The sequence below is a fragment of the Bombus affinis genome, unplaced genomic scaffold (genome assembly GCF_024516045.1).
Source record: "Bombus affinis isolate iyBomAffi1 unplaced genomic scaffold, iyBomAffi1.2 ctg00000187.1, whole genome shotgun sequence".
In the NCBI taxonomy this organism is placed as follows: Eukaryota; Metazoa; Arthropoda; class Insecta; order Hymenoptera; family Apidae; genus Bombus; species Bombus affinis.
In genome coordinates this window covers 151,273-177,215 of record NW_026108894.1, presented here as the reverse complement: position 1 = coordinate 177,215, position 25,943 = coordinate 151,273, and the positions used below count along the sequence as shown (strand labels likewise).

The 25,943-nt window shown below is 39.1% G+C and overlaps 3 protein-coding genes and 1 long non-coding RNA gene across 15 annotated transcripts in view; 2 read left to right on the top strand and 2 right to left on the bottom strand.

Moving 5' to 3' along the window:
- Positions 1-25,943, bottom strand: part of LOC126927655 (trans-1,2-dihydrobenzene-1,2-diol dehydrogenase-like) — a 131,707-nt gene that overhangs the window by 55,179 nt on the left and 50,585 nt on the right. The window lies entirely within an intron of this gene.
- The window catches only part of LOC126927658 (uncharacterized), a 127,293-nt gene that overhangs the window by 64,129 nt on the left and 37,221 nt on the right, over positions 1-25,943 (top strand). Inside the window, exon 2 of the mRNA XM_050743712.1 lies at positions 18,252-18,655. Within this exon, the coding sequence (XP_050599669.1) occupies positions 18,252-18,374 (123 nt within the window). The 3' untranslated portion in view covers positions 18,375-18,655. The remainder of the gene's footprint in view (positions 1-18,251; positions 18,656-25,943) is intronic.
- The window catches only part of LOC126927654 (trans-1,2-dihydrobenzene-1,2-diol dehydrogenase-like), a 105,123-nt gene that overhangs the window by 56,783 nt on the left and 22,397 nt on the right, over positions 1-25,943 (top strand). The gene's annotated exons all lie outside the window — the stretch shown is intronic.
- Positions 8,402-22,426, bottom strand: LOC126927663 (uncharacterized). Its single transcript, XR_007715758.1, has 2 exons — positions 22,205-22,426; positions 8,402-8,979 (listed from the first exon to the last, which is right to left on the bottom strand). It is a non-coding gene; the product is annotated as an uncharacterized LOC126927663 (long non-coding RNA).

The window sequence follows — 25,943 nt, the reverse complement described above, 5'->3', positions numbered from 1 at the left end:
AATCCAAGGAGAGGTTCCGGTGTTTTTCCATCTCCGACACGGCCATTCTGACTATCACACGTCCTCGGGTGCAGCTACAAGATTGAGTCTTTCTAACATTAGGTTCGGTACAATTAGCATGTCTACAATTTAACTTAATGTCTAAATAAGCTGAGGGTCCGGTGTAACAACAAAATTTTGTTCGGAGGTTTGACAACAAAAGGAATAGAAGAGCACATGAATTAGTAACGTTGTAATTAGTATTGGAAGTGCTAGTTGCATCCTGTGGGTTATCAGTCGGGTCATAACGGCGAAATGGACCAGTCTCGATTTCGCACCCCAATGGATCTCGTTTTTCTAGATCGCACGACCGCACCAAACTTCGTAACACTATAGCTCATGGTGCGCGTGAACACATCACTTGCCCCTTAGTCGAGCTTCATAACACTATAGCTCATGGTGCGCGTGAACACATCACTTGCCCCTTTACCAAGCTTCATAACTCTATAACTCATGGTGCGCGTGAACACATCACTTGCCCATTTACCAAGCTTCATAACTCTATAGCTCATGGTGCGCGTGAACACATCACTTGCCCATTTACCAAGCTTCATAACTCTATAGCTCATGGTGCGCGTAAACACATCACTTGCCCATTTACCAAGCTTCATAACGTACTCCGTAAGGTGCTACGGTCTTTGTGCTAAGGATCTTCCGAGATCGAGGTGCTCATGTCGTCGTGGTCACTGTTATTGCCGTCACTACCGACGTCCAACTCAGCGGGAACGCGACTGTCCGGCATTTTTCTTAATCTGTCGTGACTGTTTTTATACGATCGTTTGCCGTCTAGCGTTTTTAAAATATATCTATCTCGTTCCAAAATCTCGGTTATTACGAATGGACCCTTGAATTTTGGCTCTAGCTTGGTTTGGTTTCTTTTCTCATTTTTTTTGCGTAGTACGAAATCGCCGAGGTTAAACCTAACCACTTTAGCTTTGTTTCTATCAAAACTTTCTTTGTTGTACTGGGCTTTACTCTCTATGTTCTATACAGCCTGCTGTCTTACATCAGGGATATCGACTTCCTTTTCTTCGATATTGTCGGGTAGTAATAGGTCGTACGGTCTCGCTGTTCTACCGATTAGTAGTTGTAAAGGGCTCGAATTAGTCACGCGGTTGGTGGTGCAGTTCAACGCTAGCTGTATTTCCCCAATCGCGTCTTGCCACGGCCGCCCGGTCGTTTCTACTGTCGTGAACGTATTTTCAATGTACGCATAACACGCTCTACCTGTCTATTGGCTCTATCATCGGTCGCTGTCGGGTGAACTTTAATTCGTTTGCTTTCGCAGAATTCTCGAAATTCACTACCTTTAAAACATCTTTCCTGATCTGCTATTATCCGGCAGGGACTTCCGAATAAAATATAGCGGGTTTAAGCGCTTTAATGGTGTTACGGAAATCTATCTTACGAGTACGATGCAGGTATACGAATTTAGTGAACACATCGATCAAAACAATGACGTACTCCTTTGAATCGCTTTTACCACTCAACTTGCCTGTTATGTCCATGTGGACCGTATGCCAGGGTATGCTGGTCTTAGGTATAGGATGTAGTTCGGCTTGTATCTTACCTGAACTAGCTTTCGAAACTTGACAAGCATGACAGTTCTCAATGAATCGGCGAACGTACTTCGCCATCCCTTCGAACCAGTAATACTCGTACAGTCTCTCGAGCGTTTTCTCCCAACCTAAGTGCATAATTGACTGGTGCACATAGTTAATAACAGACTATCTAAAACCTCTTAGGACTATAGGTAAACAGAGAGTCCTGCCTTTTCTTTGTATCCTACGGTAAAGAGTACCGGACCGTAATTCGTATGTATTCGCGATGTCTTCCGCGAGCTCATCGTTTTGCAATTTCTTGACGATTCCCAAGGTTTGAGAATCACGACGTTGTTCGGCTAATCGCCAGTATTCCGATATTTCGGCCAGATTGATTTCTTTCTCCGCAATTTTATCAATTTTACGGTGGTCTAAATCTACGGGGTTTCGCGAGAAGAAATCTACGTGGGCTGTCCGTTTACTTTCCAGATACATAATGTCAAAAAAACAAAAGTCTGCAAGTAGGCCCATCACCGATGGTCCCTGTCATTTAAATGTACTTTGTTACTCGACGCTTTCGACGAGTCGCAATCCGTGACGACAAGAAATTCCCGCCCATGTAGATAGTGACGGAAACGCTCGACTGCGTTTACGACTGCTAACGTCTCTAGTTCGCAGGAATTATACCTAGATTCTGCGAGGGTAGTTCTTTTACTGTAATACTCTATTACTTTGCCTTTACCTTCGACTTGATGCGTCAAAATCGCCCCGTAACTCTCTCCGAGCTAGCGTCAGTATGTAGTTCTATCGGGTAATTGGGGTCGAATATCATTAACACCGGCGCGTCGGTCAGGGCGGAAACTGCCTGTTGTCTTATTTTCTCGTGCCTATCTGTCCAAGTTATATTTCTGTTATTCGAGATGAGCGCATACAGGGGTTTCATTACCTGTGAGAATTTAGGGATGAACTTTCGGAAGTACGAAGCTAACCCTATGAACTGCCTGAACTGTGTGACGGCTGTTGGCACAGGAAAAAGCTTAAGGTGTGTATTTTACCCGGGTTCGGACGAACTTCTTCGTTATGAATTACATATCTCAAACAGAGCACCGATGTCTTTAGAAAAGGAACAGTTCGCAATGTTAACAGAGAATCCTGCTTTTACGAGGGTATCTAATACGGTGTTCAATCTTCCTAAAGCTTGATCTATCGAGTCGGCAATAATTAGAACGTTATCGAAATAAATAACAACGTACGAATGAGCGAGGTCGCCTAGGGCCTTGCGAATGGCCCTCCGAAAGACGGACGGCGCAATTTTTCAGTTCAAACGGCATCGTTATCTACTCATATTGTCTGTCGGGAGTAACGAACGCTGTATACTCCGCTGAATTAGGATAAGTAGGAATTTTGGTGAAACCCGCTGGCCATATCCAGGCTAATAAAATATCTCGCCTCTTGCAATCTCGCGACTTGATCCGCAATAAGGAGTAAAGGGTACCGATCCGCGACGGTACTTTGATTTAGTTCTCGGGGATCCACTCATAATCTATCTGAGCCGTGTTCTTCTTCACGAGTTACGTAGGGCTCGCGAATGGCGAATTACTAGGCCTTATGATCTTTGCTTTAATTAAAACGCTTATTTTCTCACGTACCGCTCTTCGGTCCTCCTCGCTAAATCTATAAGGACTTCCTCGTACGGTGATGTTAGGATCAATTAATCGTATTTCTAACCGGCCTGTATTTACGCGAATACGTAGGGAATCCGTAACGAATGAATCTTTGAATTTGTCGAGAAGAGAAATTGATCGACTTTTATTATTACCATGTACATCAATGTCAGCTTCATTAACGACGATCTCGTTTGCAGTGGTTTCCTTACAGACATTAATTATTTTTGTTTTACACATAGCGAGGCTATTTTGTGTAATGTTACGTCAAAACCCAGACTTAGAGTTCCACAACTAATCGCGATATCATATTTTAGATAACTATCAGCAAGGACATGAGAAATTATCTTCGATGTAAAAATCATTAATACACACGATGAACAAATGGGAGGCGTATGTTTAATACAAGTATTTCCTGCTCCTCGCATTACTAATATGTCAGTCATTCTTTTGCCAGAAATCTCGAGGTCACGGACTCTTTAATTAGTGAACGCTCGGCTCCCGAATCGGAGTAAAAATGGAAACGACTCACCCAGATGACTTGATCTACCCGATGATGCTTCCAGTACGTAGAAGTCGACTCGCCACTCGTTATTGAAATTATGGTTTTCTTTCATAATCAGGTTAACAGTTACGCCCCGTGCAGCGGGGTCGGAACGTGCGATTTTAAGGGTTAAAACGTGGTAGCGAAAACTTGTTAGGTTTCACACTCGATTTTGCACTAGCGACTGGGTTACTCGCGCACGATGGTCGTAAGTTCTAGCACTGTTATAATCGGCACTGATCCCACTTCTGATGTCGGGTTGGCGTTACGATTAGAGTTAGGGTTAAGGGCGTAAACGAATCCCTATTGACACTAGACGTGATCACTATGCAATAGAGGAGATATTTACTAGTGCAAACATGACCATGTTGGAATTGGACAAGTAATCGCGATAATTTGATACTCGAGAAGCTAATGACAATGATCTTAGGCTCAATAACGAATCCACGGTCAACGGGATGACGAACTCTACTCTTCTTTAGCGTCTAAGTTGTACTCAATGTTAATGCATGGGGCCATCACTACGTATCCGAGAGTTACTTGAATCGTCGTCGAGATCGTACCGGATAGTAACTCTCCGTCTCGACGATGCCGTCGAGGAAAACTATAATGGGTGGGTCTAAGGACATGAGATCCTCGGATTCGTCAAAGAAAGCTTTCGTTCCAAAGGTGAGGGAAATTAGCGCTGTTGCTAATTGGTCGATCTCCATATCGGCGTTTTGAAAGAGATGCTGGCCGCCCTTGAGGGGAGGTTGTTGACGGGGGCATCGTTCGTGGAAGATAGGCTTCTCCTATCGTCCCGTAGTTGCAACAAGGACTGTTTGTCTAAATGAAGAACTTTGCTTGACTAAATCTTAAGATTTATTGCGGGTCCTCAAGTTAGCTAAACATACTGCGGAGGTATATTGACATCTGGAGATCATCTTACCCGAAGGATAGGATCTGCGTGTGGCGAGCCACGGAACAGAAACCTTTGAAATATTTACTGCCACGTGTCGCTACGGCTATTTCTTTAAAGGAGAGGTATAGAGTTACTCTGTGCCTTTGTTAGATAAAACGTTCATCCCTTGACCGCGGCTACGTTCGGCGACTGGTTGTCGCCTCGAGCCCAAGCTCACTATCATAAACCTCGAACAATCGGAGCGACATTTGTTTAATCTAAATTACGACATTACGGTATTCCCGAGAATCCAAGGAGAGGTTCCGGTGTTTTTCCATCTCCGACATATATATATATATATAATTCAGGGATCGCTTCTGTAGTCTGAAAATCGAGTTTCTTATTATAAAGTAATTAGATAAAATACAAAAATAAAGAACAATTAATATCCGTCTATAACAATGAATAACAATAATTATATAAACGAGAAATAACAAGTTTTGTACAATGTTAACCTGAAAATCGAGAATCGATTTTCAACGTCCTGAGCTACCGATCTTTCTTCTTCAGTCTTTAAAATCTTAAATAACTATTCTGTAACCTTGTCTGTCTCTAATGTAACTCTCTGTCCGTCCGTTTGGGAAAATGCGTGCCTCTCAAAAATGGTTGTCCGTAAAACAAAAGAGGATCGCTCTGTCCGTGAAACAACGTTACGTTGCGATTGTTTACTTTTATTATGTACGTTTTTTCGCCTCTTTGCGTTGCCTTACGCGGCCCGTCGTAAGGCGGTTGTAAAGGGCCTCTAATCGCGTCATGTCGTAAAAATACGTATGGCGAAGATTCCAACTCGCGAAAAATGAATATTTTCTTTTCGCCATGTCGTATAACAGGCTCTGGCATGACTTTCTCCATCCGTTCTTTTAGCCGGTTCGCGTATTCCCGCTGGTATTGGCCCGCTGCTTGTTTGGCAAAAAGAACTCCGCCGGCAATTGTATACCAGTACCGTAGATCATCTCGGCTGCCGTTGCGTTTAGGTCGTCCTTTATCGCGGTTTTAATGCCTAACAGAACGATCGGCAGAATTTCAACCCAGTTGCTCGTGTCGTGACACTTGATTGCCGCTTTCAGTTGTCTATGCAGGCGCTCTACCATCCCATTAGACGCGGGATGATAGGCCGTCGTGCGTAAATGTTTGATGCCGAGCAACCGGCATAATTCCTCAAACAGCCGCGATTCAAATTGGCGTCCTTGGTCGATCATTATCTTTAAGGATACGTCGAAACGAGCTATCCATGTAGAAAGCAGGGCCGAAGCAACGGTTGGCGCTTCCATGTTGGCGATAGGAACGGCTTCGGGCCAATGTGAAAAACGGTCGATACACATTAGACAATATCGATAGCCTTGCGAATACTGCATTACGATAATGTCTACGTGTATATGCTTGAACCGGCCTGCTAACGCTTTGAACGTTCCGAATGGTGAAGATACGTGCCTGGTGACTTTATTACGTTGCCGTGGGAGGCAATACCTCGTCCAAGTTTCTCGCGCGGCGGACAAAGCTTCAACAGTAGCCGATTTAATCGCGCGAGTAAACGAGGCCAAAGCTCGCGATCGTGTGAAAGTCGACGATGAAAAGAAACGGGATAAAGAAAGAATGAAAAAAAGGAAGGAATAATGGCGAGAGTAGAACAGGGAAGCGTCGTATCGACGAGGATCAGTTTCAGGCTCGCCGGAGGAGCTGGCGGAATTTATGCGCATTCCGTTTCCAATGCTGACGAATATATTTTTTCTGATTTTGTTGCAGCGACAGCGGCCGAGGCAGTAGCAGCCGTGTCCGATAGCTGGAGACTTCTGCATGAACGGTGATATCTGCCTGTTTTTCGAGACCGTAGGTGAACCAACATGCACGTGAGCGAGCATCGATCGGTATTGCTTCTGCACAATTGACCGTTATCGCGTTCCGAACAAACAACGCGTCGTGCCCCCATCTACCCTCGCTCTTTCCCTATTTAATATTTCGTTAACGAACGACGAGAGCAGCCCACCGTTGTTATCCACGATCCGCCGGATTATCAGATCTATCGACCCGTAAGAGGTAATCGCGGGTAAACGAGTCATGTTTCAACATCCACGTGGTTCCTCGCCTATCGGCAACACGCTGCCGCTCCAAAATATTGAAACAAACGACTGCGAAACGCTTCTTCCGTGTTCCCTTCTTCCCTCCTTCGTCCGCAAGAGGGAAATACAAGCCAGCCGAAATTGAGTTTCACTTCTTGTTATCCTCTTTTCTCCGAACACCTACGGCCGCCGGGACGGTGCAGCGAATGAGATTGCGAAGAGGTCGGGGGAGATTTCGCGGCATGTTTGTTACCGATTTCGTGCAGCTCGCCAGACACGTCGAGTCTACTGACCTTTCGACCACTCGCGCTTCCACTTTTTCCGTACCATTCGCACTCCAATTGCAATTGAACCTTTTCCTTCTTTTTCCGTCGCCCTCAACTTCCATCTCTTCTTTTCCACATCCATTAAAGAAAATACTTTATTCTCGTTTCTCTAATATTCTATTCTCTCCAACCCCCATCGTTTCCTTTTTCTTTATCTATCCACCTTCTCCTCCGCGTCCTCTCTCGTTAGCGGAAAAAGGGAAGCTGTCTCTCTGGAGGCGGCGGACTTTCGCTAATCAAACTGTTTGCCCGTCGCAGGAATTAGAACGGTCATCCGCGTCTGCAATTTCGGTTATTTACTGCTTAGACTGTTTTTCCGCCCCATTCTGCTCCCTTCGAAATACCAGACGGCGATGGATGCCTTTGCAACATTATACCTTGCAACATTTTCTTAATTCTATAAATTTTTCTTCGGCTAGCTTTTTAATTATTATATCTATGTATATAATTGTATTTTATATTATTGTATCATTTTACATTATATTATGCCCTTGTCGTCTTCTCATACGCCTACCACGTACGTAAGCGTTCGCGATCATAGTCACGCACGCCTTCTTCCGCGTAACTACTCGACTGAAGGACCGCCGACAGATTGATGGTCGATAAACTATTTCGATTAAGTCGACTCTCGTTTGTTATTTTCGAAAGAAGACGAACAACTGAATAAAATAGTTTCGGAAACTTGTTGTTGCTTTCTAAAGCGCAACGCTGTTTTTAATATCTCAAACTGTTGTGTTCTTCGAATTCCAATTTGTTAGTATAACCGAACGAGTAACGTTAACTAGCGTATCAGTGCGATTGGTAAATAAATTCCATTACATATTGTACTCATCGCAAACGGGCCTTTCTCTCGAAAAAATAAAGAAATAAAGTTTTAATAATTTTTAAAGTAGCTTTATTCACAATGCGATTACAGTTTTATAACAAAATATTTTTTAGATAAAATAGGATATCAAAAAACTATTTGTTGTAGCTGTTATATATAGTTATAAAGGCTATATTATTTCTGTATCCATAAACAATCGTTCGCTCTTGTAACCTTTGACTCTGCTACGGTTGAAAGAATCACAACGAGTTACGGTGCCATCAATAGCAGACGACACTTACGGGTTTTCGCATTTCTCCTCTCACTATTAGCAGGAAATCACTTGCTCGTCCTTGGGCATGATATGCGAAGCCAGGTTGGTTTCAGCAGACAACACCGACGTAAATAATCAGTTGGTTTGAAACATACATTCTTGCTTCCTTATACGTTAATTTGTGGAATTAAATAATTATAAAAAGAACGAATATTAATAATATAGTTTATTTATAATAACAAGAATATTAATAATATAATAAGAAGAAAATATTATAAACGATCATTCGCTGCTGTAACCTTTGATCCGCGTGCGGTTGAAAGAATCGCAACAGTTCCGTACATAGTTCCGATTATGTGATAGCAAAAAAATTGTTATCACGGATGATAATCAATGCGTACTAATTTCCCCTGAGCTAACGAATTTATCTGATTTGTAGTCAGTATAGGCAACTGCTCGGCGCACAGCCGACACTCGTCTGCGGGTATTAGCCGTCCTATTCGTTTTTCGCATGAGTAGCAACGAAGGACACGTGCGCGGCCTGAGACTCCGCAAATGCTATGATAATTTGCTTCTTCGTACATCCGTACGTCCGCTTTCATCATAAGTAAATTTCTGTAACAAAATCCACAAAGTGAATAGTCGTTGGTGCGGTAGGCAGGTGCGACTCGTATCAAACAATAATATCTAGGTAGGTCAACATGGCGTGTCAGTTGTCTTGGAATTATCATATTCAAAAGACCATAATTTGCTTGTACTTCTTCCCTGTTGCAAAGGTTGATGCACATTCTGTAAAGATAGAAAAATTTCGTATTATTTTATTTGCACGTTCGTGTATTCGTTGTCCTTAGTTTGCCCGTTTGTCGATCCGTCATTGTCTATTGCGATTATGAACTACTTTCAATTCATTTATGGTGACATATTGTGGAATTTACTGATTGCAGCGCGCACACTTCCTGAGTTTCAATTGGGGTTTTCATATTCGTTGTCTTATCGTTTCTCCCTAACTCAAAGTGGCATGTTTTATAGTTGATTGATCTCGGCGCGCACATTTCGCGACTTCTCATTGGTCTTTCACAGGCTCGTTGTTCTATTACTCCTATTTATCCAAAGTGGCATGTTACGTAATTAACTGCTTATGGCACGCGTATTTCACGAGTTTCAACTAGTTTCACGTACTTGTTGCTTTCCCATCTCCCTATTCCATGTAACATGTGCAAGTTCCGTAAGCTGCGATCAGTTTTTTCACACGATCGTTACTTATTGTTTCAACTTCAGTTCTAGATTAATACGTTACATTGTAATTGACAGGCGTTTGCAGTTTCCGTTCATTATTATATTCGGTGCCCACGCGTTGCCGGTTCGCGAGTTTTCCTGATAGTATCTTTTTAATTTTGATTGGCAAATTAATACATAGTAAAAGTATCTGAGCGTGTTGTAATTGACAGGTTTTTATAATTCCCGTTTGTTATTATTATACGGTGTTCGGACGTTGGCAGTTCGCGAATTTCCCCCATCATATTATTTGAATTTTGGTTGTAGATTAATATTGTACAAAGTGAAAATATCTGAACGTTTTGCGTCTTTATTCCCCTAAACGTTCTTTACCTAATTCTATTATCCCCAGAGTAGCGTCTCGCATCATTCGCGAGTTATGACATATTCTTACTCTGTCTCAAGTTACGGGTCGTGTTGAGCGCGAGACGCGACAAGAAGATTTCAACGAAATTCTCCAAGAAATTGCATTTTACAGATATGCGCGCACTTCGTGCAAAACTTCCATGCGATGCATTCGGCATCAAAACAGAGTAAAAAGAGTGCTTAGTTGACAGGATATCCCTTATTCGAGCGGAAAAGCAACAGGTTTCAACGTATATCCCCATAAGATTGCACTTTACATTACAATGCGCGCTGCGATGAATAAATTTCACAATATGCCACCATGGATAAGATAGGATTAATAAAGCGATAAGAAAAATAACCGGAATTCACGAAACGCGCACACCGCGATCAGTAAAATCCATATTGCGTCGTTTTCAATAAAATAACAAAGAAACTCACGTAAAATACTCGTTACGAATCGTTAAACACTTCAAGAAATTTCGTAGAGATACTTCGTTGTATCGAAGACTACGTAGGGATAGGTGTTGCGCGGTTCAGAGTTGGCGTAACATTGAGACGTCCGCTGATGCGCTCTGCCTTGCGCGCGCTCTCCCCACCACAGTATACAGTGCAGTAAGCAGCGAATGGGAGCTGAGGGACGATGATGTTCTCAGGTAAAGTCAGCAGAGGGAAGCAGCTGCGACGCGCCAAAGGATCGAGTATCACCGCGAGCAGAGATAACCACGTGCCGAGAATAGTTCGACTCATTATCAGCAAAACGTAAAACTGCAACGCTCGTTGGGAGATCGTATCAGCAGGTGGATGAAACCGTAACACACTTGGGAAGGAAATCAGCAGAAGCGAAGACTGTAGCGTCCGCAGAGATAACTACGTGCTGAAACTACGCGTTCTCGTGGGAATAAACCGTCACGAGGCAATTACCCCATGGTAGTTTTATTATAAATAGGAGTTGTCGCCTACAACAACAGTCAGTCATTAAGAAGTTAGTCACGATTATGTTCCGGAGCAGTTACGGTCCATCAGATTCTGCAGTTACGCAATAAATATTAAAAGTCACTATCAATAACCACATACTCTCGTAATGCGATAGACAATATATTATATACAGGGTGGTTGGTAACTGCAGGATGGTGGTACAAGCGGAAAGGGGGTGATTCTACACGAAAAAAGAAGTCGAAAATATAGATTAATAATTTTTCGTTTGAGGCTTTGTTTTCGAGAAAATCGACTTTGAATGTTCGCTCGGTACGCGTGCACTTTATCACGTCTCGTTATAACGGATATCACTGTAGATCGTTGTCTCGATGGATATTATTGCAGTTTAAGTTTGTTTCTGCCGTAACGGAAAATTAGGAATACACAATGAAATAATATGAAGTAATCATAAAGTTTATTATTACAAAAATTGCTGAAAACGTTGCCCATTCTGCCGAACACATACTTCTGCTCTTCTAATTAAATTTCTATGAACACTTTCAAAGTCGATTTTCTTGAAAACAAAGCCTCAACCGAAAAATTTTTATTCTATATTTTCGACTTCTTTCTTCGCGTAGAATCACTCCCTTTCCGCTTTTACCACCAGTTACCAACCACCCTGTATATGGATATATATATATATACATGTGTATTGTAGTATCGTGAGGAAAAAACCTGGTTAGAAACAAACCAAAACATTGTCGTCTGACCTTCGGCTGTTGGTTTACACAAGAGAAAAACCTATTGACTAAAGTCACCTAGTCCTTGCGGCACGAAAACAGGACCGGATTAGGAAAAGGACAAAATAACGTTGATCGAGAAGTGAGAACGTTTTATCGAGAGGTCAGAGTTAGTCGAGAAGCGGAGGAGTAGAGTCGTAGAGTTGAAAGAGTCAGCGGAGTTGCCTGAGTTGCTAGCGTTGTTGAGAGATTGAGTTGTTAGAGTTATAGAGTTGCGAGAGTGATTTGAGTAGAATAAGATTTTTGCGTTTAGTTCAAGTTGAACATTTATCGTTCTCTGTCCAATTAACCTCTGTTATTTTTATTTATCTTAAATAAATAGCATTAGGAGAATTTTACAAATCTAAATTATCCTAATCCTATCCTTTCCGATACTACATTTTGGGGGCTCGTCCGGGATTGAAAACAGACAGAGAACGACACGTTTTACGGAACTACTCGTGCTGAAAAGAAAAGAGTTGAAAATGGCAAATTGTGAAGAAGAACAGTTTTCAAGTGAGGAAAATCTAATGCTGGAAGAATTAAGAAACAAGCTTGCACAGTTAAATCTACCAATATCTGGTGCAAGGTCAGGGTTGGTTGCCAGGCTAAGTCGAACATATAGTACTGGACAACCAAGTCCTAAAGAGCCAGCAAACGGTAAAAAGACCACGGAGGAGCAAGGTTCAGGGGCAATACCAAAAACTAAGCGTGATCGAGATGAAGACGAAGATCTCGAGCAGCTTAGGACAAAAGAATTAAGAGAACGTCTTGATAGTATGGGGCTAGAGACGAGAGGAAGAAAAGCTGAACTACGTGTGAGACTACAGGCGGCGATGGAAGAAGAGAATACGTCGTCGGAAGAAGAGAGCGACGACGAAGAAGACGAAAGAGAAAGCAAAAGGAACGTGCGAGGTGTATATCAAGAACCTGACAAATTCCGTAGGAAAGCACGTAGGTATACAACAGTAAGTGTTCAGGATGTCCAAGACGCCTTAGAAGTTTTTACAGGCGAAAACAACGAAAATATTAATCAATGGTTCGAGGCGTTCGAAGAAACTGCAAGCATATATAGGTGGACAAAAGAACAAAAGGTAATTTATGCAAAAAAGTTGATGAACGGATCGGCAAAAATATTTGTGAATTATGAGTACCACGCTAGAACTTGGCGCGAGTTAAAAGAAGGTCTGATAAGGGAGTTTTCGAAAAACTTTAACACTTTCAAATACACCGCTAACTGCAGGAAACAAAAAAAAAAAAAAAAAAAAAAGAGAGACGACGAAGGATGTACAGCGTACATGTACCGAATGCTCGGTATAGCCAGTCAAATGAATATGGAAGAAGCAGCAAAGATAAGGTACATCATAGATGGAATAAGAGACAAGGAAGTCAATAAAACAATATTGTACGGGGCTAAATCAATAAAAGAGCTAAAGGAAAATCTTATCACCTATGAGGAACAAAAATCCCGTATAGCAGAGTCAACTATGAGACCGGTGAGAGCTAAGGACAATGGAAGATACAAGCAGTCGGAAGATGTAGCGAAGTATAAAAGGTGTTATAATTGCGGTGATGAAGAACACGTGTGTGCAGAGTGTCCGAACAAGTCGAGGAGACCTAAATGTTTCAAGTGTAGAGAATACGGATACATTGCATCGAGGTGCGACAATCTGAGCGAGTCCATTAAAGAGGTTGGTAGTGTGTTTCGATTGTTACCGACGAAGCGTGGTAAAGACGTGAAGATCGGAGATTTCGAACTGAGCGCGCTGGTAGACACCGATAGCGAGTTAACCTTGATGCGGTATAATCAGTATGTAAGAATCGGAGCGCCCAAATTAAGTCGAGACATTATTGAATTTCACAGTATCGGGTCTAAAAGAAATTTTGCGCTCGGGAAGTTTCCGACAGATATTATTATAGGCGGTGAATTGTATCATATAACGATACACGTAGTTCCGAACACTGCGATGCAACACTCGTTGTTGATAGGTACAGACTTCCTGGATACCGTCGAGATAAACATGAAGAGGGGAGATATCTCCATTAGCAGAATAAAAAACGAGAATTCCGATGGGTTTCTAGAGGTCCTTAAAGTAGACATAGAGACGGGAGCGCGTGAGGTAGATCTATCTCGTGTCGAGAACGTGCAACACAAGCAGGCAGTTGTAGTTCCCACGAGTGCTTGTCGCAAGGACACCGTCGTAATGAACAAAATTTCGTTAGATGAATCGGTTGCGACAAACATAACCGCAATAGCGTCGGGTGGAAACGACACGGACGGTTGCGATGAAGTTTTTGTAGGATGCAGCGAGGATCGCGCGAATTGTAGAGTTGTACAAACAAATTCTGTCGCGAGTTCTAAGAAGCGAACCAAAAGCGAGAATGAGGCGGCTGCAAGAGAATTTGAGGTAGTGCGTAGACGAGCTATCAATCCGACCTCTTGTCGGCGAAGGGCGTTCAACTTATTACCAACTTACAAGGGCGTTATTTTGAAAATATAAATTCGATTTGAAATATATATTCGTTTGAAATATAAATTCTGATTTCCTGATATAATAATTAATAATAGCAAATATCTACAAACAACTATTCGCTGTTGTAACCTTCGACCCTGCTGCGGTTGAAAGAATCGCAACGGGTTACGGTATCTTCAGTAGCTGAAAACGCCTACCGGTTTTCGCAATCGCCCTCTCACAGTTAGCGGATAATAACCTGCTCGTCTTTGGGCACGATTTGCGAAGCCGCATTGGTTCCCGCAGAGGACACTGTTATAAATAACCATTTGTTCACATTAGATGCCAAAAGCAAGATAGAATTCTAAAGGTTTATTGATTACTTTGGATTGAATTAAGCTATTGTGACGTAATCTTATACGTCTTGTAGAGATAGCTTGCAAATTTCCTACTTTTCCATTCTTAACTATTGTTATTGCGAATGATATGTTATTATTCGCCAATTTCATTTCTTTGTGTCTGAGCGTTTCTCCATGGAAACTGGTCGCTGCAAGTGCTCTTTCGTCACATGGTTTGTTAAAAATTTCATTCGATGCTAGATCAGATATGTCCAAGCTGCCTAAACTTTCCACACGACTAGAAGCGGCATAGATTTGCACTTTTGCAAAATTCTCTTTGCCGAGATCAATTACGGTCCTATCTATTATAGCCATTTGTAATCTGTGTACCGCTACTGTCCAGCTTAGCACAAGCGATGACATTCTTTATTCAACATCTCCGTAACATTTCGTCAGTTGAAATATTGCTATTACTGGAGATATGGGAATGTAGCCGTCAGCATATTTGAATCTGCTTCCAATTCTCTCACTTTCAGCTGACCTCTTCGAAGTACTGACATATAAATTTCTTTGCCATTCCCATTGCGTCGTTTATCAAACCAACGGAAATTGGTATGTTTCGTCGCAACATAACTCGTGATCCCTCGGCTAATGTTATTGCATGCAACAGTTATCCATGATTATTTACATCTGCATGAATAATATTTTCGGAAGTTTTTTTCTCGCATGTAGCTGCTTCCCGACTCTCGCCTACTGAATGAATAACGTACACACGACGTAATTTCGCTAATTCATCAATCATTTTTGTGTTATATTCGTCTACGAATCTTACTATCTGGAATATTCTTACTGCTATATCACTCCTTCGCACTCATAGTATTTCAAACTCAGAAGTTGTTATTTCGCCAAACTGTAAATTATCTAATAGGTCGATAAACTCTGTATCATCCTTTTACCTCATATTAATGATGAGTTCGCAGAATGAAACTTGGTACTCTAAATTAATCTTTACAGCACACCACTGTTTTTATACAATACAACAATGTTCTTTTGCTGGGAATAATTGCATGAAAGAGATGTCATCGAAGAGAAATACATTTATGTCACCAAATATTTTTTTATATATCTTGAATTCTTGCAGTCTTAAATGAATTATTCGCAAATTCTCGTAAGATACCATTGAGATCTCATCAACAATCAACTATCTTTTATGACGTCACTTTCGTTCCTCCTGTTCAAACTTTTGTCCTGTCACGCGGTTATAGCAGTGCCTTTCTCAATAGGCAAGGGGAAACAGACAGATACAAAATTATCCCAAATATTTCAACGACAGTAACGTCAATCTTTATATATGTCGGAGATGTAGGGACATCGGGCCTTTCTTTAGGAAGATCCCCAATACTTGGGCTCGAGATGACGTAAGTGGTCGCCGAACGTAGCCACGGTCACGGGATGAACGAAATGTCTTACAGAGGAGGTACCGATGTTGAGGGACACGCTGTATAAGCAATCAAGTCTCGATCAGGAGCAATGCTGGTTTACGCGGGACTGCCTAGTTACGGCGCTTGGGAATTTGTTGATATTCCCGATCGATATGTATTTGACATATGTGACTGTATCTGTCTTTTATTTTGCAATCACCTTGGAGAGTTTACTGTCATCGTCTAGGCTGTCAGTCTGAAAGTAACCCAGCGTCTGAGTTAACGTATCTGCGTGCTACAAAATGTATTCCATTGTACAAAGAGTTTACCCGTTGACCGTGGATTCGTTATTGAGCCCAGGAACATTGTCAATAGCTTTTGTTATACTTATTAATTATTTCACGCCTAAAATTTCTAACGATAACCCGACATATAAATCTAAGTGGTCATTGTATATTCTTTAGTCGGCATAAATCGTCACAGGATACGATCTTCTGCGAATTATTCATTTTCAACGGAAATCTGTTCGCCGCGAAGTGATGTCTGACGCACTATTAAGTTATAGAAATATCCTTCTCTGTCACTGTTCAAAGTATAATACTGCTGGCGCAGTATAGCTGGTTTATTCCTTATTCGCATACAGCACTGGATAGCCCACACAATTGTTTATTCATTAATAAGTATAAAGAAACGAAACAAGAGTAATAAATAGATAGAAAGAAATTACCGCCTTATCAATAACAATGAAAACCGTTTTACGTTCACCCTGTATTATTGGTCGCTACACTAAAGAATGTATAATAAGATGAAAAATCTTTTCCAAAGAAATATTATCAATTTTGAAATGCATTGCAAAGTGACAAATAATTTTCTTTGTATTTATACAAATAAGGAATGTTACAAGGATTAAATAATTTCAACCATATTTATATTTTATTTATACGCACGTATAACAATAGTTAGGATTACTCATTCACTTACTAAACAGCATATTATATATACCGCAACCTTTTCGAAGGTGGCGCAAAATTAAAGATACTACAATATATAGACATATCCTAAATACATATATAAAGATAACCTTTATTGTTAAGATGAGTACAAAGTGTAAGGAGAAGGGTTAAAACTTTACAAAGATGCCTGGATTTCAACTGAAGCGTTTGGCACACAATACGATGGAAAAACGGTCAGGGCATATTTAGGGATGCTTAACTGTTTCACAGCTCGTGATGGTCTGGACTGTCTCTAAGTTTCCAAAGAGGCTAATTGAGAAAGTCGTAAAATAACCGTCTACAGCCATTCCTGACAATAGTGACGACCTTGATAATAGTCACGAATTTACGACTTCTCATTAACATAAACGAAAGAAATACGAACTACAGAACGAATCCAGACAGAGCTTGTCAGTACGATGTAGTCAAATGAAATGCAAGATGTTCCGACGGCAAAATCAAACCAAAACTGATGTAACAATAAATCTATAATAATGCGATGCATACGTAGACACGGATTTCCGATAAATATTACAAAAATATATTCTTAACCTATGTATATCGCATGGGTATACACACATATCGAAAATATCGCCGGCGAATTTACCTTCATTTTCGAGGTAATCACGCAAATACAACAGTAAAATGACAGAAGGTGTGCTTTATAAATAATCGAATTATTAATTGTTAATTATCCTCTGAAATGCAAAATTTCATCTGATCGACTCTTACTATTCCTGTAAAGGGCATACGTGTTAATTAAAACCCACCTATATCTGTAACGACATATCTATTTTTCTCTAAAATCTTTTTAATAACGTAGGGGCTTTCAAATTTCGGTACCAATTCCTTATCTACTCCCGGTGCGCCGTCCGAATCACGTATCCGATCATCACGTATCGTCGATTTTGATACCCTGTCGCATTTTTATGTTTTCTGTCGTAGACGCGTTCATTTTCTTGCTCAGGCTTGTCACTTATTCCTGTCGCTTAATGAAGCCAAGCTGATTTATTTCAAACAACAATTGCGAAAGACTTTCTCCCGTTGACCTGCAAACTGTATTGTTCTAGGCGAATTCGACTGGACTCTAGACTCAAGACTGCCATTTCCCGGGTGTTTCCGACAATTTTGCCAGCATCGGTGTTCCGTTTGCCTGTGGAGTACCGAATGTAACATGTTCGACCGCATTATTAGTTAGGAATTCTTTGAATGGCCCAGTCGAGAAAACAAAAGCCTCGATTGCTAATTACTCGTCTGGGTCTACTTTAAGTTCTAAAATATTTCGTCATGAAAACTCATATTGGTAAACACCAACCTTTTATGTCTTTGTCGACTGGCATGGGCATAACCGTTTGAAAAGGTACGTTACCTTTTCTCAACTACGCAAATATCCTTCGATTTTACCACTAGTCGGCGAAAACTTTGAGCATTTCAAACAATTGCCAAAATATTTCTGTCTTACTTTCAGTCAACCAACGTACTCTACCAATACTTTCGACGATTTTATTGAATCCTAAATGATATTATTTTCCAATTACAGCTCGTGCTAATCGCTGATGGAATCGAAGATCGAGCATCCTCCGATCGGCTCAATATCAATGGTCAGCGGCCATCGAGCGTGCGATCAGTTCGTTTTTATTGCCAGACACAGCTAAATTTCTAAACTAAACAAGTACCTTCAGCTCCCCAATGGTAAGTTATTTTATTATTATTATTATTATTATTATTTAATTTGTACTTTACCATTTGTCCGGCTGGAAATTTGGTAAATTCTTCTAACTTAATTGCTAAATAATATGTGGATGGCTACCCCCCGCGGGATACCATCTTCGAGTTTGACTATTTTGTTTCTTTAGCGAGGTCAGTGGGGTGTTTTCTTTTTAGTCTTCTATAAATGGTAAATGTGTTCAGATTTCTTCCACGCTATTTATTTCTCAGGGTTGTGTGTGTATATATATATACACATATACAGGGCGATACTCTACAGCTGTAGAAAAATTTAAGAGGCGATTCTTCAAGCTAAAATAAGATGCAAATCAAGAATAAAAAGATTGCGTTTTCAGCTTTGTTTTTTAGTTATTGTCAATTAAAACTTAGCCGAAATGTCTCTGTGTCCGAGCAAACCTCCTTAACTGAACAAAAGTAGGTCAGCCTAAACAGCGAGACGCACAGGGATCCTCAAATCGAACGACACATAGGCTTGCCTAGCACAAATCGTAGAGAAGAATATTATGACATTTGACGACGTAAACCATCTTGCGCGACGCTTTGTAAGAAAAATCGTAAATGAATGACAAATAATATTTAAAAGTAAAAGAAATCAAAACGTTTAAGAGACTAAAAACGGAAAGGCTCAAAAATATCTACAGTAGAATAACCTAAACCTCTACTAAATTAAACTTTATGTTTGTACTTTATGTTTGGCTGTTGAAATGATCCTGCCCTTCCAGAACTGTTTTACCCTCCTACCAAATTTCTAAAATCTAAACATGTTATGTAACAAGATAGTAGTGGAGAGTCCATTCAGAAAGAAACTAATATTTAGTTGCGAATAACTAAAAAAACAGAGCCCGAAACGCAATTTTTTTTATCCTTGATTTTGACTTTATTTTAGTTTCAGGAATCACCCCTTAAATATTTTTACACCTGTGGCCGAACATCCCGCATAATTCCATTAACGCGCACGCTATTAATACATTTACTGTAATTTGTATCAGTACAGATACAAGCTTTCTGTTATAATGTACTGTTATAAGGACTTTCTGTTATAATGTATTGCAATTTAATACAAATAAATATAAAGTTGACGAGATTTTAAATAATATAAATATAAACGAGTTGAAGTTTTATAGCATGGCACTCGAGCATTGCCATACCAAATGCAGTCTACGACATTTTACGCCGCCTTCGAAAAGGTTGCTGCAGTATACTTATTATACTGTAATATGTAAAAAGAGTAATCTTAACCATTGTTATCAACGGGGATCAAGCGAACTTAAAACACCGTGCACAACCACATACTCGAGGCTGTAAGAAATATCTGTCGTAATTCAATCAAAAATGAATATTATCTATGTATTGAGTTTGAGTTAGCTTCTCGAATCACTACGTGAAATAATAAAAAATATTATTTTCATAGAATAATGTTATCTAATTAATCATTCGCCTACTATTCTAATAATTGATTCGTTATTATTTCATGCAACCCAACTCTCTGGCAACGGCATTGAAAAATCTAAACCAAATCGGAAACATAGATCATATTCACTTTTAATTTAGCTGTAAATTATAATCATAGAGATATAAGGATAGAGTGCGAGGGCGAGCTGAGAAAGCGAAAGCGAAAGCGAAAGAGAACGCTGCATAAAGGCCTCTTGTGTCCTTGTCTAATAACGCATGCTCATTCGTATAGCAAACATATAAGTGTATAGCCAACACAAACATTGTCAGTGTCATGCCTGATTAGACAAGGACAGAAGACACTTTTATGCAGCGTTCTTTCTACTCCTATATCGCATCCACTTACACGATAATTTAAGACTATATGACTCGCGTACTCTAACTCTTTGTATATCTATGGTTATAATAGACATTTATTGCAGTCTCACAGTTGTTCGAAATTTTGAGTTTTAGAACATGTCTAAGAATCATCGAAATGGAAAGGTAGGTAGCATTTCTGCACTTCCATCAAAATTACTATTAACAAATTGAACACTTTAAACACTCCATCCATTACATAAATCTCTATTATATAATTGTGATAGTATGACATATTTTTAATCTTCTAATCTATGACCAGAGAGGAAACTTCCTTTCTGCTGTGACGTCCATATCTCATAAAAAGGTTATTTGAAAGTTAGTGGTTTTCACGTTCGTGTTCTATGTATATATGTAGCGCTTAATGTTCTAAAACAGACAACAATTTAAATATCCGTGAAGGTCACCTTTTATGAACATTGTAAGTTATAATTTAATTTTATACATATAAGAAATCATTCATATTATAATATTGAAATATACATCTATACAGATATTGCATACATATGTATGTATGTTAGGTTAGAAAAATTTACCAAATATCCAGCTGGACAAATTGTAAAGTACAAATTAAATAAAAAAAAAAGAAAAAAAGAAAAAAAAAGAAAGAAACGATATGTATATATATATACATATATATGTACAGCAAATTTCCAATTAGATGAATTTTTTACTGTATATTCCAAAAACAATATGTAAAACGATTTTAATTAATATTATCATTTGTCATTTTACATCTACCTATTTACAAGATTACTGTGGACTTGTCTAAAACCACCAGAAATGAATAACATAGAAACTTAGTACTTTACCGTGTCGCTGCTGTTACTGCAAAAAGCACACGACCACAGAGTATTAGTAGTAGTAGTTGGTAATATTAGTATTGCTAACCACTATTACTAGTAATAAATATTAGTAATAGTGATTATGAAAACAGTCAATCATATATATTTTGAAAATATTTAGATTTTTTTCTTTGGTTACACTAAAATAAATTCTCTCTTATTTAAGCAAACGGCTCAAAAAATATTTGTTTAGGTATACAATATAATGTATATCTCCTATATGATTATAAAATGGTACATGTAACTTAGAAGAAACCATGTTTAGAACCTCGTATGACTGGTTACTACTTACAGACTTATTAATATGTGTAAATATTTATAGTATATTTAAGAGATTTATGGCCTAACAAAATGATAAGCCTCATTAAATAGACATAGCGACAAATGATTTCTATCAGACTGTTTTGACATTATTAAGCGAACTATTAAGAAGGATATTATTTTACAATTTTCATGTATAATAAAGATTTAGAGGTCGTCTTCAAATACTTTAACAAATTACTCAGTATCCTAAATCTAGCTTACAAAAGGATATTATAAAAGATGTATACCAACTTTGTCTATCTGAAATATCTCTTATTACTTTAAATAACAGAAAACAGTAAGTTATAAAATATATTTAGATTCTAAAACAGATCTAATATGATGACGATGTAGTTTCTTTTATATATATATATATATATGGTGATATCATATACAAAGGATCTTCAGAGTCCTTTCAAGACCTTTTAAGACCTTCATGTCAGTTTCATTTTTTAGTGAAATGTCTTATATTCCAATTTCATAAAATGTTGAATAATGAACATAAAAGTACTTCATTAGATTAATTGCAAAATTCAGTGTTACTAAGATTCCTTCTATCTTTCTTTACAGAAAGATTAATTTTATTAGTGTTTTTTAGATGTGTATGTGTGCATATATTGTTTATCGTAATGAGGCTTGTAATTTAGTACAACCTTTGCTTAGATAAGTACACGTTCAATATTTTAGATACAAACAAACAGTAAATAGTGACTATCAGAAACAGCAGTGTTAGATTGTTGGCGTTATTCTTACAAGAATATTGATATTGAGACACTGTGAAAGTCTAAACCACACATATTTTTCATACCAGAAACACAATTTTTTGGCCTGCTCGAACCTTACAATTGTTATTTTTGGATGTTTTGTTGGGTAGTATATCAGTAACACTGCAAAATATAATAGAAATATTTCACAATGCAAGTAATAAATTCGACAAACTCAAATGTATGAGGAATTATTTTCAATATAATCCCAATTCTATAGAAGTCAGACATAAAAGTTATATGCCTTGACAACACAAATTCTACAGAGCGTTTTACCTTTTCGCCTACAAAGAAACTATTACAACAAAGTATGTCTTCCTCCTAATTTTTTGTAAATAATTCTTATTCTTCTCTTATTATTTGAAACAATGAAATTGAAGTGAACAGAGTTGGAGGAATAACTTGTATAATACTTACAGCAGCTACAATATCTACATAAATTTTAAAACATTTATCCTATTTAATATTTTTTAAATTTAAGTGACACAATCTTACACTTAATAATTGTCAATTGTATGAATTTAAAAGTTGTGTTCATGTGTTACAAAGCCTAATAAACACAAAGAGTAACATGCAGTTTTGTAACAAAATTTTACTTGAAATCTTTTACGCAAACATTCTATGAAGATAAAAAGAACAGTACATATTTTCCTAAGACCACTGTTATATGATTTTTTGCTGTCATATCCCAGTTGTCAGTTCCGCCTGGGCAGGCGACCTAAACGGACGTGCGAAACAGTGCTCCAGTGAAAGTGCGGCAAGAGAGAAGAGATAGGGACAAAGTTAAAGCCAAAAATAGACAAAACGTGGAATCATGCAGATTCCACCAATAAAAATAATTAACTCCGGTGAAACATTTTTCATAAATAAAGCCACAGACTCTACATATGTAGAGAAAAATGATGATATTATGGAAACAACACAATCCGACGAAGAGCAAAATATACCAATACACCAGGAAGAAAGCTGGACGGTGACAACCTCCAGCAAAAAACGGAAGGTAACCCCGCTCGCAAGCGCGAGGAAAATTGATACATATGAAAAAAAACAATGGCTACAAGATATCAAACTGCACAATCCATTCAGCGCACTGCCAGAAGAGGCAGCAACGGACCCAACGGAAAGTCCGACAAACCGTACACCCAAACCACCACCAATATACGTAGACGCAAAAATAATCGACCCCCTCATCGAACTGCTAAACAACATCGCAGGGAAAGAGAACTACATCATCAAACAAATAAAAATAGACCAGGTTAAAGTACAGACCAACACCCCAGAAACATTCAGAAAAATTACAAGATCACTAAAGGAAAAAAATGCAGCATATCACACTTTTCAGCTCAAAACAGACAAAAGCTACAAAGCAGTAATCAGGGGACTACACCCAAAAACAAATACTGGAAAAATAAGTGAAGAACTGGCAAAAATCGGACACCAAGTAAGATCAATAAATAACATAAACAAATACGATACCAAACAACCACTACCGCTATTCCTAGTTGAACTAGAACCTAAAAACAACAATAAGGAAATATACGATATAGAAAAATTACTAAACACAATAGTAAAAGTAGAACCACCCAGACATAAAAAAGAAATCCCACAATGCATAAGATGCCAACAATACGGACACACCAAAAACTATTGTAATAGAACCCCGGCATGCGTTAAATGCGCAAAAAATCATCTCACGACACACTGCCCATCCACGGGAAAAATTGAGGAGGTTAAATGCTACAACTGTAACGGAAACCACCCAGCCAGCTATAAAGGATGTGAAGTAACAAAACAATTACAACGTAAACTGTTCCCGCCCCTACGAAGCAGAACAATCACTAACACACAAGCCCAACAGGACAGCACAAATCCTGAAATAATTCCAAGTACAGAACAAGCAACAAACACCAAACCTATCAGCTCAACACCATTGGTGGTCTAAGCTATGCTCAAATAACCAGCCAATCAACACATACACACAACCAATACCACAGCAATAGTAACAATGACACTGCAGAAATCAAAGAACTACTCAAACAATCCATAAAGAACACCGAAATGCTAACCAGAATGATAAGCGAACAAAATGCAGTACTAAAACAGCAAACTCAACAAATCACAGTCATGCTACAACTAATTACAAACGTGCTGAGCAAAAAATAAAAACGGACACTCTAAAAATAGCAGCCTGGAACTCAAATGGCCTGCAACAACGGGCCCTCGAAATTAAAACATTCATATACAATAACAATATAGACATACTACTTGTCTCAGAAACACACTTCACTACAAAAAGCTACTTGAAAATACCATACTACACCATATATGATACCAAACACCCCTCAGGAAAAGCTCACGGAGGGACAGCAGTGATAGTCAGAAACGATATCAAACATTATCTACACAGCCAAGTTAATAAAGAATATTTACAAGCAACCACTGTTACAGTTCAAACTAGCAGCAACTACTTCCAGTTGTCAGCAGTATATGTGCCTCCGCGACACAAAATAACAACACAAATGTGGGAAGAATACTTCCAGGAACTAGGGGACAAGTACATCGCAGCGGGAGACTACAACTCAAAGCACACGCTTTGGGGGTCAAGAAACATTACACCTCGAGGTAGAACACTGGAAAAGTACATAAGAAATAATAACCTAAATATATTATCCACAGGAACACCGACACATTGGCCGACTGACCTGAACAAAAAACCAGATCTTCTGGACTTTGCAGTTACAAGGGGACTAAACACAAATAAACTAAAAATAACACCCAACCTCGAGCTCAGCTCCGATCATACACCCATAATAATTGAATACAGAAACAAACCAATTCACTATAGCAAACCAGAAACACTATGCAACAAAACCACCAAATGGCAAACCTTCAAAGAAATAATAGAAAGCAAAATAAACTGCAACATCCCGTTAAAAACTCCTGAACACATAGAACAGGCAGTAGCAACATTGACAGCAACTATTCAGGAAGCAGCAAGGACAACCACTATTCCCGAACCAATCAGCAGACAAACAATAACAATCCCGCAAGAAATACTCGACAAAATCAAAGAAAAAAGAAAAGCAAAAGCAAAATGGCAAAAATACAGAACCCGAGAAAACAAAAAACACTTAAACAAACTTGCAAAGGAAATAAAAAACAAAATAAAGGAGCACAACGATAACGAATTCGCAAAGTTCATAGGGACACTCTCCACACACGAGAACACCAACTACTCACTATGGAAAGCCACGAAAAAAATAAGGAAGCCAATAATACCCGTCCCGGCAATCAGAAAAGCAGATAACACATGGGCAAGAAGCAACGAAGAACAAGCCGAAGAATTCTCCAACCACCTCTGCAACACATTCACACCACACATTATCAACAACAGCAACCTCAAAAGTCATATGGAAGAGGATCCACAAACCACTACTACCACAGCTGACAAGGAATACACCATACCTAAAACATCGGCACAAGAAATTAGAAACATAATTGATAAAACAAAAAACAACAAAGCGCCAGGAATCGACCTAATCAATGGTAAAATCTTGAAAAACCTTCCGCCAAAAGCAATAAGACTAATTACAATAATATTCTATGCAATTCTAAGAATTCAATACTTCCCCAAACCATGGAAATTAGCACAAATCAAAATGTTACATAAACCAGGCAAAGACCCGCACCAAACGGCATCTTACAGACCAATATCACTGCTCCCAGTATTTTCCAAAATACTGGAAAAGATAATATACGACCGCATAAAACCAATAATAGAGA